This window comes from Calidris pugnax, unplaced genomic scaffold, assembly GCF_001431845.1.
Source record: "Calidris pugnax isolate Ruff unplaced genomic scaffold, ASM143184v1 scaffold4, whole genome shotgun sequence".
Lineage (NCBI taxonomy): Eukaryota > Metazoa > Chordata > Aves > Charadriiformes > Scolopacidae > Calidris > Calidris pugnax.
The window spans coordinates 9,427,121-9,442,264 of NW_015090781.1; the positions used below are offsets into that span (position 1 = coordinate 9,427,121).

Below are 15,144 nucleotides of genomic sequence, written 5' to 3' on the forward strand. Positions count from 1 at the left end.
ATGCACTCATGGTTTTTCAGTTGTGTGGGTAGTGCCTTGCAACCCTTGGAATACTATCCTTTTGTTGTGATGTAATTGCAGATTGCTGTAGTTATAATTTTGTAAGGGCTTAAGATGTGATACAGACTTCAGGCTAATTAAGTTCTTCCAAACAATTTCTTTTCAAAACTGAAGCATTAAGTGTTTTTCTTACGAAGTTTAAAACATACTGGGGGTGGGAAGTGCATTTTTAAGTCACCTACACTATTATCTTGACTCAGTGAATATAGATAAGTTTTTGAACTTTCTATGTGTGCTTATAATAAATATATAACTTTTTCATTTAGAATATTTTCCTTCCCTCCCCATAAAAGGAAAAACTCAAACACCCTGTTCCCCACCCCCTGCCTTTCAGGTATCAAATGTTTACTGAAAGGGTTGGGAATAACCATGTGATTCCTGACAGCACAGGTGTGTGAGGTGTTAGCTTTGGTAATGAAACCAGATTAAGAAGTTCCCATCTCTGATTGCCTCTTCGTTTGTGTCGGTGTAGCTGTGGATCAATACAGTAAAACACTGAAACAATCAGGTTCAAAAGTAATTCTCCAGGCAAAGGGTTATTTCTGTTGTTACCAAAGGCTCTTTGAGCAGGGTCTAAATAACTCTCTATTTGACAGGATTTTTGAATTGGATTTTTAGAGGTTTCAGTTGTATGTCTGCAGTGTTAAAGGTGCTAAACCATACCTATTCTGCAGTGGTCTCTTTAGGAAATGGGCTTCTGTAATCTGTCCTTGCTCTGCTGAGTGCTGACAGCAGTTCAGGGTGTTCCAAAATGGTCATGGAAGGAACAGAGTGACTTCCTGAAGCTGGTCATCCTAAGCTGTTCCTGGAACACTAAGAGTAAATGAATCTCAGAAAATCCAGTTAAATGTTCTCAGGGAGGGAAATACCACACTTGTAGAAAACAAAAATTTTGAGTTGAAGTAAAATGTTCTGCCATTAGTCTGACTTTAAGCGAAAGCCAAAATACTTCCTCACTTATGAAGAAGTTTTGTGTGAAGTCTAATATATAGTGATGCTAGTGAAGTGCTGGTTATGTGCTGTTATATTTTTAACTAGGTTGGTCAATTTCTGTGTTCAGCCTGCAGCATTTTCCCAATGGAAGCTGAGTCCGTTAGCTCTAGGATAGGCTTAGTCAATGGATTCATTTTGTTAACAGAAATGATCCATAGGAGCTCCCGTGAGGAGAAAAGTTATAAGGCAAAACACAGACAGCCTTTTGTGCTGTAAGAGAAGCTAGGAAGTAAGAATCTGACCTATTTTTAAGGTGGCATTTCAAAGACTTTGCTCTTGAACTTTTTTCTTTATTTGATCAATTCATGTTATTAAAGGAAAGTTGAAAAGGTTTTTGAAACCTTTTGGTTTATTGCTGCTTGTTTGCAACTATGGTTGATCTTTCTTGAAGTCATAGATTACAGGAGAGTATTAATATGATAGTTATTCTGAAATATAAAGTTATTTGCATGAAATAATGAACATACTGCATTTAAGTGTGAGGTAGTTGCAGTGAGTCAATGAAACCAGGAGTAAGCCTTATGCTCACTTGTGTTTGGCAGATAGGAGTACAAGTTAGTGGGTTTTGTCAGGTGCCTATTGTGAGTGTGCTGGAACATGATTGGTTTCAATGCTTTGTTTTCAAAGTAAAGAAAAAGACTGATAGTATATTGACTTCCAGAAATTGCAAACTGTTGTAAGAACATGACAATGGTAGACATAGATTGCCACGGTTCCTAGATATAAAGCTTTATACAGATTAATAAACTCTTCTATAATTATTTAATCCTATTTTATTGTTATAATGTAGCTGTGTATTTGTACTTGAGCAGTGCTAACTGAAGTTCAGCAGATTTTTGAAACCTGGAAGTGGGAGGTCTCCTCATAAGCATTAATCAGTTTCAAGCTGGCAACTTCCTAGGAGCCATTAAGAAATTTGTCTTGCATTCTTTTTCAAAGGCTCCAAGTGCATATTTTTTTTTTTTTTCCTTAAAACTTTCCTTGTTCACAATTCCCACCAAATAACCTAAAAGACTTCAGAAATAGGATGGAGAAAGTATAGGATGAACTAACACCCACCCACCCTACTCCCCCCCATCTCCCCCTAAACCAGAACAACTTTGCATCCTTTCTCTCTGCTTATGAACATGTGAGCAGAATTCTATTCTCTGCATTTTTTTTCTTCAGCATCAGAACTGACCAGATGTGCTGAAATAAAGTGCAGTAAATGCCTCTGCCTGTGGTATATTTTCTAGCCTGCCTGACCCAGGAGACCCCACAAGGTATTTTGGCTAAGTCAGCCAGGAGCAACATTGGATCCTACACCTTTCTCAATATTCATGAAGTCTAATACTGCTGTAGTAGGGAAGCATTTGTAATGAAACACGCTGCCAGTGAGAGGAATGGAAGTGTTTGGATGTTGAACACAAATGCTAAATATTTTCTGAGTAATCAGTGGCAAAATTGGGTTATAGGCTGCTTTAAATTATTTACAGAACTCAAATTTGTAAACTTATTAGAACAAGCTGCTGCTTTTAACAATACTGAAGTTCTTGAAAATTCAATGCTAAAATGACTTATTACAAGTAAGTTAGCTGTCTGAAATTAAATTAGTGATAAACAATCCATTTTTCTGCTATAAATTGGCATTCCTGACAACTAGTTCTAATATGCACCTGAACCCATTATTCTTGGCACTTCATAAAGTGGCAATTGATAGCAATTTGAATTGACAGACTCTTATTGAATATAATTCCTCAACAGGAACTAGCTAATCAATTAATTAATCATAGTGTTACTCAAGTTTGGTTTTATGTTGCTCCATCATTCAGAAAATTAACTGTTAACATTGTTTTCAATTAATATAACTTAAACATTTTAGTTTTCATTGGCTGAGTTACCAAGCTTAGACTAATTAAATAAGTGTTAAAGCTTTCTGAATTACTAGCAAAACTGAAATTTATGTATACTAAATTGCAAACTACACAACAAATTCAAATTCTATTATACTTACCATTATGCAGTATTTAAAGCGAGAACGTTTAGTCTTGCACTCCCTCTTGAAAGCCACTTTGGCACACACAGAAGGACCTAGCTACTTTGGAAAACACTTGAGGTACTAATCATCAAAAATATTATGATGAAAACCATCATCAAATCATGATGATGGTTTCTAAAGGCTATCTAAAATATTTGTATCTTCCTTCAAATTTAAATGAGGCTTTCTTGAAAGTCAGAATTGCCCCTCCATCCTACTGCCAGGTCATTCTGACCAGGTGCTCTAAATACATGAATTCCACTGACTACAGTGACTCTGCAGAGGATTGCAAGATTCATCCGTTTGGAGCTCTCTTTAAGCCAAAAGGGCTTTCCTGGAGAGCAGGGGTCTGCTCACCTGTCTCTGACTGTAGTTACAGAGCCTACTCTATGTATTCTGATTTTTGTTGACGTAACTTTAATTACATAATATTAAAACATTAAATTCCATTAAATGGAATAATGTAAGTCCTGGCCCCCAGCCCCACCCTGCCAGTGTAAGCACAGCTTTCTAATTATGAATTAGGAGAGTGGCCCTGATCACCTGTATTTGAATAAATGGTGGTAACACTGGAAGTAGAATAGGCAAAGTGTAAAGTAATCTGATAATGCTGAAAAACTTGTTTGCCGACTCTTGTCCTCAGGCAAGTGCTTTGAAATGTAACTTCAGATTGTGTTTTATTTGTTCTTTGAAAAACTTTTATATCTTCCTTCTCCTAGCAAACTTTGGTAGAATAAAAACTGCCAGTCATTCTTTGTCTGGGATCTTGTTTGTCAAGTGACAGTTTTCTTAGAATAAGGATGAATTAGACTGCCATTAATACATTAGTTTATCAAGGAAGTGTAATTATTTCTTTGTAAAGATATTTAAAGATTTTTTTACTAGTGCTCTTTCTTTTTTCTCTAATAGTTAAGACAAAATATTGAATTATTAGAGCAAAGCTAATATCTTCATGTGTGTATTCCCAAAGACTTCTGTGACAGGAGACCTTTGGCATGGACTGAACCAGCAGCAACAGCCATAGTCTAAAAGAACGAATCCTCTGATTTGCCTCTATATCTGTCTTTTTTGTTCTTTAGGGTTCTCATTGTCACTCGGTATCTTTTGGATTATATTTTTCTCCTTAAGACTTATCTTGAAGGTGAAAATATGTAATAAGAAACGAATATGAGTATTCCATGGATCAAAGTCACAGGGGGGTAGAACTGGGTCTGTCTGGATTCTCAGACACCTAAAACCAAAGATAGCAAAAAGCATCAGAGGCAAATTAATCGGATGAATCAAATGCCTTTTGTCTTCCTTTCTCTGTGCACAATCGGACTTGATTTCAGATAGCTCCTTCCTTTTGTCAGTAAGATCAAGGCTATGTGCCTGACTACTGCTATCAACCCCCCCCCCTCCTTTTTACTTAATAAAAACTTTCAACACATGATATGCCTAAGCATTTTTTTAGGGAGGTGTAAGGTATACTGAAGCCATCCAAATGCCTGTTTTCTTCTTGCAGAAGTAGAAGCTGGAGGGGAGACTGGGGCTCTGGCTATGTATCTGAACAGGAGTTCGTACGGTAGTTGTGCTGTCTTAGAAGGAATCCCCCAAACATCTTTCTGTTTCTACCTTCCCTCAGAAACAATCAAGGATTCTCTCAAAATCACTTCCACTGTCTACTAATTACTGTCTATTAGATTGAGTGTGAGAGATGTTGGACACATATCACTGATATATTTGTATAATATTCAGGTAGAGTATTTTTTTTTTATTTTTCTCATAAATAGTGTAGTCTAAATTGAAATCTGACCATAGGGAGGGAGGGGGCCTAACATGAACCACTACTACACAATTTCCGATGCATGCTTCTTGTCAGACCTCTTTTAACACAGAAGAGCTAGGGTGCAATAAATCAGTTTAGATACCAGAGAACTTGATTGGGTATGCTCAATTTTACTATAATAGCCTAATCTAAAACACTCAGCCCTTTTCAGCTCTTCTGTACTCTTCCAAAATTGTTTCTAACAAGAACAATCTTTAAAAATGGGGCATTTGAGACAAGTTAATGATGCTATAGCTACTCAAGAAAACCATTGTCTAAGAGTAGCATTTGCTGCCTAAGCAGAAGGCTGGATACAGTGAATAGTATCTAAGTTGTTCTCTAGCAGCTTGGAGAGACTTGAAAAGAAAGCTGCATTAGCCGTTAGAAGAGCTGTGCAGTTAGACAGAACCACAGGTTTAAAAAAAAAAAACCTCTCATAACTTCATTGTAAAAAGAAATGCAAAGTGAAAGAGAGGTTAACCTAGCTTTAAAGTTCACCTCTGCTTACATTTTGCACCAAGTTAAAATCCTGGTATTGGGGAGTTTCCTTATTTGGGCTTAGTATCACTTTCAACATTATTTCTTTGATATTTTTATCAATGCTTATCCTACTAAGTTTGTTCAAAGACAGTCTCATTGCACCACTTCCCTCATTCTCTCTCCAAAACTTTCATGCAATTAAATGTTTGCCTTTAAGTTACCAACTGTGGTGGTAGGGTGCTGTATTGAAATATGTATCCTGCATAACTTCACTTGCTGTGAATGTTTGATTTGCCTTATTGATAAATCTGATTTAACTATTCAGTGTGACCATTAGCAATTTCTCTGTAATTATGTGAAAAGATAAAATAGCATGAGGAAAGGAGGCAGTTCCAGGCTTTGAATTTAGTATCTCAAGGGATGGTTGTGTGTGAAATGGAACTGCTGAAAACAAGATTTTTCTACTGAGCTGGAAAGAAAAATAAAAATGTGTTTTCCCCAGTTCATTTCTGTTCTTTGTCAACACTCTAATCACTTCAATATTTAACTGAATCTTGTGTTCTTTTTGGCAGGGAAGGGGAATACATCTGAGTATGAGGAGATAGGGGGGAAATTGGTTTTGATTTTTTTCTAAAGACACCCCAAACCTTCCCTCACTAAAGACTCCAAACTTTTCCTTGTGGAAAGAGTAGTCTGAACTGAAGGAAGCAAATGTTGTCAATTTAAACCATGATATTCCCCTTTCAGTAGACCATCTAACCTGATTTAAGCCCGCCAACAAGAATGTGCATCCCTGAGATGTCCTTTGGCACAACTTTCCCCCATCTTTACCCGTGGCCAAGTCTCACTCCTGCTTTGGGAAAGGAAGCAGCCGTATTGGAATATCTTTGCAAGCCTCTTTCATCCTGGCAGAGAGGCATGATTAACTCCATTAGTGATAAACATTAGAACACTGTGTGCTTTTTACTTCAGAAGCTTTTGGCCTTCAAGGTTGTGTATGTATTTCTAATCAATTAAGAAAAACTGAAAGAATCAGGAAAAGCAGTATATATTGCATGCAGAGATGACATCATGTAAGTTATTGTGTCTTTTATTTACTAAGGCATTTGAAATATGCTTACAAAGCCATAAAACTTGCTCCTATTTATCATTCAGTGGTAAATTAGTGTGTGCAAATGAAGCAACGGGGAGGGGAAGCAATGTGGTGGACAGGGAAGAACCCAGCTATAAGTGACTTCTCAAAAAAAACCACTCCTCACTGCTAACAAGGCTGAAATTTCATTTTTTCTAAATGGCGAGTCAAATAGGAATGTACAAGTAACGCACAGATTTACTTGCAGTGGGGCACAGCACCACAAATTGTAAGTCTGCCTTCTGGAAGATTTGGCACAGGGAACAATCAGATTGGTGACTGGGAGAAGGCATGAAATAAAAATAGCGTTGCAAGCAGTAGATTCCCTTAATAAAAGCATATGCAGTGATAAGAAAAGCTGAGTCTTCTGCTTTGAATTGTACTACTGCTGGCAAACTGTTACTGACCCCCTGCTAAGTGAGTGTTGCTGCCTGGTGCTATACACCCTGCAGAGCAGACCTGTGTGGCCAGGCTGAAAGGACAGGCAATTACACTGAAGTCTGCAACACCTTCTCTGTACCCATCACCTTGTTTTATTTCATGTTCGTAAGTCAGATCAGAGCACAGACTTTCACCTGATTTAAATGAAGAATGATTTCCTCCCTCCTTTAGACCGCGATGTAAGCACTAACATTTTCTAACAACATCATTGTCAGGGTATAGGGCTACTTTCTTCTGCCTTTATATTGTGTTGTCTGACCTTTCATTGACATGCCAGTATAATTAATGATGCATAATTACATCCTACTGCTGACAAAAAGCTGCAGTGTTGTCTTCTTTTGTTAGTCAGGGCCAATTATCTGTAAAGTCACTCTTTTGATTTCTCAACATTCAATCATCACCTATGTATATAAAAAAAAAAACCACAAAAAACCCCTATTTCATCAAAAGGTTGACTTCCCCCACACTATGATTGTGTGCACACATACACGAGTGTTCTTTCTGGCATCTGTTTTCCTCAATTAAGTGGTGATTGACAAACACTCACAAGAGTACTCTTCCTAAAGTCTTCCTACATAAACCCTCTATACAGTTGAGATTCAAACTTTACCACTTGGTCAATTCCTCCTTATAATTAAGATATTTCTTAATGAGGGGAAAGCGTGCAAGTAGTGCTATAGTGCTTGGGCTACCTGTGCTGTGATGCTATAGGACCTGCAGGTTAGGAGGGACTACTGAAGGTTAGGAGCATGGGGGAAGCAGAGCAGTCCCTGGCTGCTCTCTGGACAACAGACCTCCAGACCTACCTGTCCTCGTATGCAAGTACCGATTTTCATTTTTGATGGAAACGTAGATCTCCTATGAATGCCAAGATTTGACTTTATCTTTGTAGTAGTACACATCAAACCTTTCTAATCAAGAGACACTTAGCACTTTCTTTTCTAAAAAGCTTGATGTAAGATGAGGAAAATGTATTCTTTTTATCATCTAGTTTGCTTGTAAACTCTGTTATTCTTGACGTCCAGAGTTGGTTTCATTTTCATCCAAATTTAAAAAAAAAACCAACAGCTAACCCTCAAACTTTTATTTAAGTGGGTAGAAATTGTAACTAATGTTGTTGGTATAATTTCTAGCTGTACATCTATATAAGATCTGGCAGCTTTCTCCCTTTAAAAACAGCATTTGTCTTTAGTCGTTTCAGTGTTATCTGTTTGAAGATAAAGAGCTGAAAAGAAAGAGCTACAGATAAAGAAAAGCTTGGACTTCAGGAAAGTTGGATGTTATTAGAGGTGAATGCTATGTTATAAGAGGTCTTTTAAAAATAGCTCTATATGCTGTACTCTGTGCAGGGCAAAACATTGAACCCCTTAAAAAAAGTACAGCTGCAGAAATGTTAGATCTTAATGAAAGTGCTGGAAATCTCTGACTGACACTCACAAGATTATTGCGGATATGCTAGACTTTTACAGTCACTGTCAGTTGGTCTGTGACCTACTCAGATGCTAAGCAGAATAATGAACACAACTGAACATCCATCCTTGAGATGAATACAGTAAATTCAGGAGCGGGATGTGATTACTGAGTGAATGTGGTATTTTTGTCCTCAAATAAAACTGAGCAATATAATCTGACTACAAGTAAGATCTATACCCCTATTCTCACAATAGCAGATGAACACATAAAAGCTTTTTATGGCTAGTACAGTTAATCGGACCATTCTAAAAATCTTTATATCAATCAACAGGCAAGTCTGTCCCTTGACTATGTAATAAGTGGTGAAAAACCTAAGTCAGGGTACCTGGTCCTCTGTAAAGCATTTGCAGGCTCCTCAACTACTGAAAAAAGGCTTAATATAAGTCCATTTAACCAACAGAGCACTGGAGTGGTTAAATTACTTGGTGCTCATCATATGGGAGCAGTAATAGGATTCCCACTATCAGCCCGGTTGCAAAACTTTTGCTCCCATGCTTTCCCTCATTATTTCTTCCTCTACCTTTCCAGCACTTGGATGGCTATAGCAGAGCACATGCACCTGTGAGTCATGGTATGAGTACAGAGAGCAGAGCAGTGTCTGGCAATTCTGTAATACTTACTGTGCAAATCATGTCACTTTCCTTTGTGGTGCTATGACATCTCCTGAAAAAGTAAGCAAAGCCTCTTCCTGCTGCAGCTCTTAAACAAATATGACAATAGGCAAGAGTCCCATTGCAGAAAATGCTGGAGTCGAAGCAGGGCCCTGGAGCAGGTCAATTATTTCAATTATCTGGAATTCATGATGAAAAACAGCAGCGGCTTTCAGGAAATATGCACAAGTCTGGCAATTGCTTGATCAGTTATGACAGTCGCTGCCAAATATCATGTCCCATCAGGTCTTCCAAAGGGGAAGCTTGGAACAGGTGGATTATTTTAGGTACCTATGCTCCAGCACAGGAGTGCAGCATGGTTCTCAGGAGATGTAGCAGACCACCAATTGCTTGATCAAGTATGACATCACTGGCAAATATCACAAGGCAGTAAGTAGTTGTAGTATAGGCAGAAAGAAAGTACATAGAGCAGATGGATTGTTTCAATTGTTTGGGCCCCTTGGTGAATAAGAACTTCAACTGCCATCAGCAGATCCTGTGGCAGGCAAGTAGTAACTGCATTGCTATGACATCACTTTAAAATCTGGTATGGCTTAAGTATTTCAACAGCTGTAAAGCTTAGATTTGTTTTAGCATTGACTTGACCCACAGCTAGCCTCACTGCTGAGAACTGAACACTGAGAAAATTGTTTGTGAGTGCTTTCAAGCACTTCATGGTATTTCACCACTGCAGGGAAAACATTGAACCAGCACCATGCTCACTGTTGGTACATTATTTTTTTGTGTGTACTGCATTTTTCAGAAGGAGTCAGCAGGGGAAAGCTGAGGACTGCTTACTGTCAGGTGTCAGGACAAACCAATAGCTTACATCTGTTTATGAATAAATTAGGGAGGGCCTGAGCCATCCAGAAAACGATCCCTAATTGCATAATGTACTGGGTCAAAGAACTGATAGGCCTGAAATTTGTTAGGAAAAAAAAGAACTAAGAGCACACTCTCTCATTTTACCTTCAGTCTTACTCTGGGCTGCAGCTGACAAAATCTACCTTAATTTCTTTTTTTAAATTTGTCTTGATGTTGAAACAAGCTTATGATGTTTGCTTTTACAAGAAGATACATGGTACCTTGAATCACTATCCCCTTTCAGCTAGAATTTGTTTATTGACTCTGGTGCACAGAAATCTAGTTTACACATAAAAAGCTAAAGAACAGAGGACACTAAAGAATTAATAAACTTTGAAGCCTAGAGTTGTTATTTTTTACAAACCAAATCCCATCTCAGTTTTATCAGATTTAAAGTCGGAGATCTGCTTTGGTCAGGCCTTCAAGGCAGAACAGAGAGTCAATAGGAAGCTTCTGTTTGAGCTAATATGTCTTGTTAACATCTTTCAAAAAGTTACCATTGTAAAGTATTTTCTAAATCCTTCAGTGTCTTTAAATTCACTTCAGCACAGAATTGATAGAGAAATACTTCCTCAGAATGATTACCCCAGTTATGCAAACATAGCCTGGTCATGGGTGGGGGGTGGTGGAGGGTGCATCATTTATGTTAGAAGATGGATGTCGAAGAGTTTCTAGTCATAATTTTAATCCTTTCTACTCTTACAATGAAAAACTAGATAGGAACATAAAAGAAGAATCTGTATTAATTCTAGAAAAATATAAAATACAGCAATTAAAGGTTTAGTGGAGGCTAAGTGGCATTTAAAAACCCCAAACTCAACCCCTTTTCCTTCCCCATCATATTGCTTCGAGATAATTAAGAAGGGGTATTGATTACATTCCATGCAAGGAAAAAATAATCCTCATTACTATCCTTTATCTAACCTGTCCATTTCCCATTACAAGGGAAACGATTTCTAATTTGAGATCAAGAAATTACTTTTGATAGGAACAAATCTCTCAACCTGATGGGGAAATTTGAGCGTTTCCGCCATTTGCTACTGGTTTGAAATCTGCAAAGTATCAAATACTTGTCTCTTCTGGTTGTTTCCATCCAAAATTGAATAGCAGCTACTGAGACAATACTGCTGCCTGTTTTTACAATTTTATTGTAATAAGTTACATTTGAATGGCATTTGTGTGGTGACTGCTTAAAATTAGCTTGCTTTTTTTCCCCTTCCATTCTTTTAATATTCTGACCATGCAATATGTAGTTTTAACTTGGAATAGTTCAAAATCAGGTATGGACTTAAGCTGTTGTTACGCAGTCTGCTCTTCTATTCAGATCAGGTTTATGTGTGTCCCTGTGAGTCAGAATGCTAATAGTGGTACTTAGTGATAGCTTAAAAATCATAAGACTTTAAAATACTAGGGTTGAATTATACCCTTTCTCACTTCTGATTCACTAAGTTAAGACAGGATCATGTTTCATGCATTTCTGGTAACCATCCAAACTTGCCATCTTTTATTTTTTTCTTTGAGAGAGGGGTTTCTTATAGAATTCCTTCAGAAGCTGGAGATTTAGTAGTAATAAACTTGACCATTTCAAATATTGTAATAAAAGAATAGGACCTGATAGTACTGCTAGCGAAGAGAAGGTTTGGGTTTTTTCTTTTATTTATGTATTTTTTACATTATACTAAAGATCAACTCTCCTCCAATTTACTCTTGTCATACTATTAGAACAAGGCAGGGTTGGCCACTTACTCTAGAAACAGTTTATGTGACCCAGTTGTTTCACTGGATGGTACAGTAGCAGAAGCTTGGTAACACACAAAAAAAAATAATTTAAGTTACTGTGGTTTTAGGTGAAACAGGGATGTGACAAGTACAAAATAATAAAAGCAAAAAAACTGGAAGTGACTGTGGGGCAACATGCTGAAAAGGGACAGGAGACCCAGAACTGATGTAGAGACTCTGGAGACCAAAACATAGTTGTGAATTATGCAGAGGGAGAAAGGCAAAGACTAAAATCATAAAGGGACTTGTGGAACTGAAAAGAAGGGTAGCAGGAAGAGGTTAACTGAAGAACCGGTGATATTTGGGCAGAAGGAAGAAAGGAAGAGGTGAATAGGTAGCTCAGAGAAAATAAAAAAAAAGCAAAGGATTGAAAAATTTCGTATATACGTATGTATATAAAAAGAGATGGAGGAAAGTTAAGCAAGCTATCTGATGTGGAATACTAATGGGCAGGTTAGAGAATGGGATTGGTTTTGAAACCAAGATTAGCTGACACTTTTTTAGGCAACCTCAAGTTGCAATTGCAGGGGTTTTTTTTGTGTTATAATCTTTTCCATAGCGTTATCATGCCCCTTAAAGTTACAGTCTTGTTTCCTCACAGAGGGAACTCTTTCTCCTTATTCCAGTAAAGGAATTTGAGTGGATACAGGGCTTCCTCATATTCTAGAGTCGTATATACAAAATACTTTGTTGTACTGTAGTATACAGGTAGGGTCTTACATGATAATTTCTATAATTTTAGAAATACTGTCCAGGAGAAATTTTTTGTTTTGTTTTTTAAACTGCTGTCAGCATGAGGGAAAAATATTCTGTTCATATACATAGTATTCCAGAAATTCCATTTCATTTTGGAAACGTCTAAAGAATTGGCCAAACCCAAAAACTATAGCAGGAGAAGAGTTTCAATGTGCTGTGGTTTTAATTGAAATATTTCTGAATCATTTACCATTCTGCACCTTTGACACAATACTGTCATACAGTGGTCCTAGAGATAAAACCATTGAAGATTGTATTTGAAGGAATGAAGATAGTTTTTATTGGTGTTCTTTTAGGATCGACCACAAGGACTGAATAATGCTCCCAAAGAAATACATTTGGATGAAGATGACTGAACATGCAGATCCAAAGGCCTTTTAGGATATGGTGAACCTTTGGCCTTGGATGAAGAATGTTCTTGGATGAAAGAACTCCAGCTGAAAGACTTTGTCTTTGCCTTTTGCCTTGAGAATTGCAAAGATATGAAAGACATAAAGGAAACAAAGATTTGCAGCTGAATTCTTGCAGGGTGCAGTTACAGTGGCTGACACTGGCACACAGCCAGCCTGCCTCATTACTGTGGAATGTCACATGCTTGTCCCCCTTACTGGACTCTTACAGCTCCCTAAAAGCCTCTCACATGTTTTTGGGTTGTGGTTTTTTTCTGCTTTCTATTTGCAAATTATATTAGCGAATTTTAATTGCCTACTTTCTGTAGTGAAGCTAGTACCTCTGGGATTTATGTACATCGTATGTAGCTACAAAGGTGAATGCAGAAAATACGTATTATGCTTGGTCTGACAGATTATAATATTGTGCTTGTACCTGCAGCTGAACAGGTAGTTAAGTAATAATCTTTGTTTTGCTTCATGGCTAATGACTTGCCTAAGTTTAAAATGGCAAGAGTTCACTAACGGAGTCAATGAACTGACATTCACAATATGGTCAGCCATGGCTACCTGGGCATTTGAGTGGATTTCTTATATTGAACTATGTTAAGTCAATAGGAAGACATAGTGACTTTGTAAGTTCCCTTACGAATTATTCAATATACTTGAAACTTGATTATACATTTAACTATTTCACTTCTTAAAGTGTCCTTATTCTCACTTTATAATAAAATACAGCTCTGCTAGGCTGATTCTGTTTAATGTCTTGGAATATAATTCGAACTACAGATTTTGTGTAACAGTATTTGCTAAGGTTGACCTTCAAAGCGTGTCTGTATACAGACATGTTACCTAACACGTTAGTTAACCAAGTTATTCTGCTAAGGTGTCAAAACCCAATGACTACATACAGAGAAATGCTGTACCAAAGTTAAAGGGCTTTCTTTGCCTTTGTCTCTCCTGGAATCAATTCACACGATAAGAGGCTTAGTGATTTTTTTCACTGTCCTAGATAGAATTCTGTAATTCTTTTGTTTTCATGCCAACTCCCACACCGTAGTACCTTTTGTGCCAACTGGGCTTGCTTATTAGGTCTGGTAGAATTCAGGCATTTACAGTATCTCTGTTCTAAAATATGACCACTAGCATATGTAGTCACCAGATAGACTTATCGAAAGACAGACCTGAACAGAAGCTATTTAATTGAAAAACGCATCCTCCACCAGGGTAGCTTAGGTGAGCCTAGCTGTGTCAGATGAGGACACATTAGTTTACTTCTCCAAAGTGCCCTCTGCAACTTCTTAGAAAGTTTTTCTTCAACAGCTATTTCTTCTTGCCCTCCCACCCTGTCTAGCTTTACAAATACAGTTCTACAAGCTGTTTTTTGCCAAGGAGTAGACTTTTCTAAATGATAATATGGACACTGTCTCTCAACAATCCTTACCTTTTGACCTGAAGAACTGGGAAGTCAATAGCCCAGCTTCGATCAGTGATTTTGCTTGCTTGTCTCTTCTCCTCCCATCTCCCTATGTCTCTCCCTCTCCCCACTCTTCTCTGGCCTTAACTGATGAAAGAAATTGTGCATGACTATTGGAAGTGTCAGTTACTGCAGGGTCTCTGTGCTGGTCTGATTAATATAAAATAATTCATATTGAGATACATATGTATGTGCTTGTGTGTGCAAGATGTTACTATAACTCGCTACCATCTAGTAGATTGAGACTATTGGAATGTACGTATACGTGAAGAAAGCTATGGGTAGAACTTCATATATCTAGATGCTGGACAGTTGAACTCCATTGTTTACTATTGATTATTAATGTAATGATGCTGTTTTGTTACTGCCCTAATAAAAGAAACCTTTTCCAATGCTTTGCTATTGAGTAGTGTGTATGGTAAAGAGGCCTGGAGCCTTTCTCTAATAGGAGACAAAAAGCCAAAAGACCTGTCTGGTTTGACCAAAGCAACATGGTTTTACAGTGAACATGCCCCAGAGTAGGTCAAGTCAGTCATGGGTTAACTTGGAATACCTGTGTGACTTAATTTTTTCCTCTCCTTTGGCCACCATTAAAATTGACCAACATTTCTGATTTTACATGCTTCTTCCGTGTCAGATAATTTTTTTTTTTTTTTTTTTTGTGGTTGTGCGGCCCTCTGTAAGATTGGGGCTACATTTATTTCTGGGTCAGCAAGGGAGTATTTGCTGTTATTAAAGAGCTATTTTGTTTCCCATGTGGTTGTTCTAGATGCTTTGCTGAAGATCTAAACCAACAAACTTTTTTGGTTAGGTATGTGGCTTAGTG

The 15,144-nt window shown here is 37.6% G+C and overlaps 1 protein-coding gene across 3 annotated transcripts in view; it reads left to right on the forward strand.

Annotated features, from left to right (window-relative positions):
* The window catches only part of ATRNL1 (attractin like 1), a 488,877-nt gene that overhangs the window by 381,979 nt on the left and 91,754 nt on the right, over positions 1 to 15,144 (forward strand). For 2 of the 3 annotated variants that reach the window (XM_014959493.1, XM_014959485.1), the window contains one exon: positions 12,749 to 14,353. The exons of the other annotated variant lie outside the window; for it this stretch is intronic. In XM_014959493.1, the coding sequence (XP_014814979.1) occupies positions 12,749 to 12,808 (60 nt within the window). In that variant the 3' untranslated portion in view covers positions 12,809 to 14,353. Of the gene's footprint in view, positions 1 to 12,748; positions 14,354 to 15,144 lie in introns of those variants that run through there. 3 annotated transcript variants of the gene reach the window in all.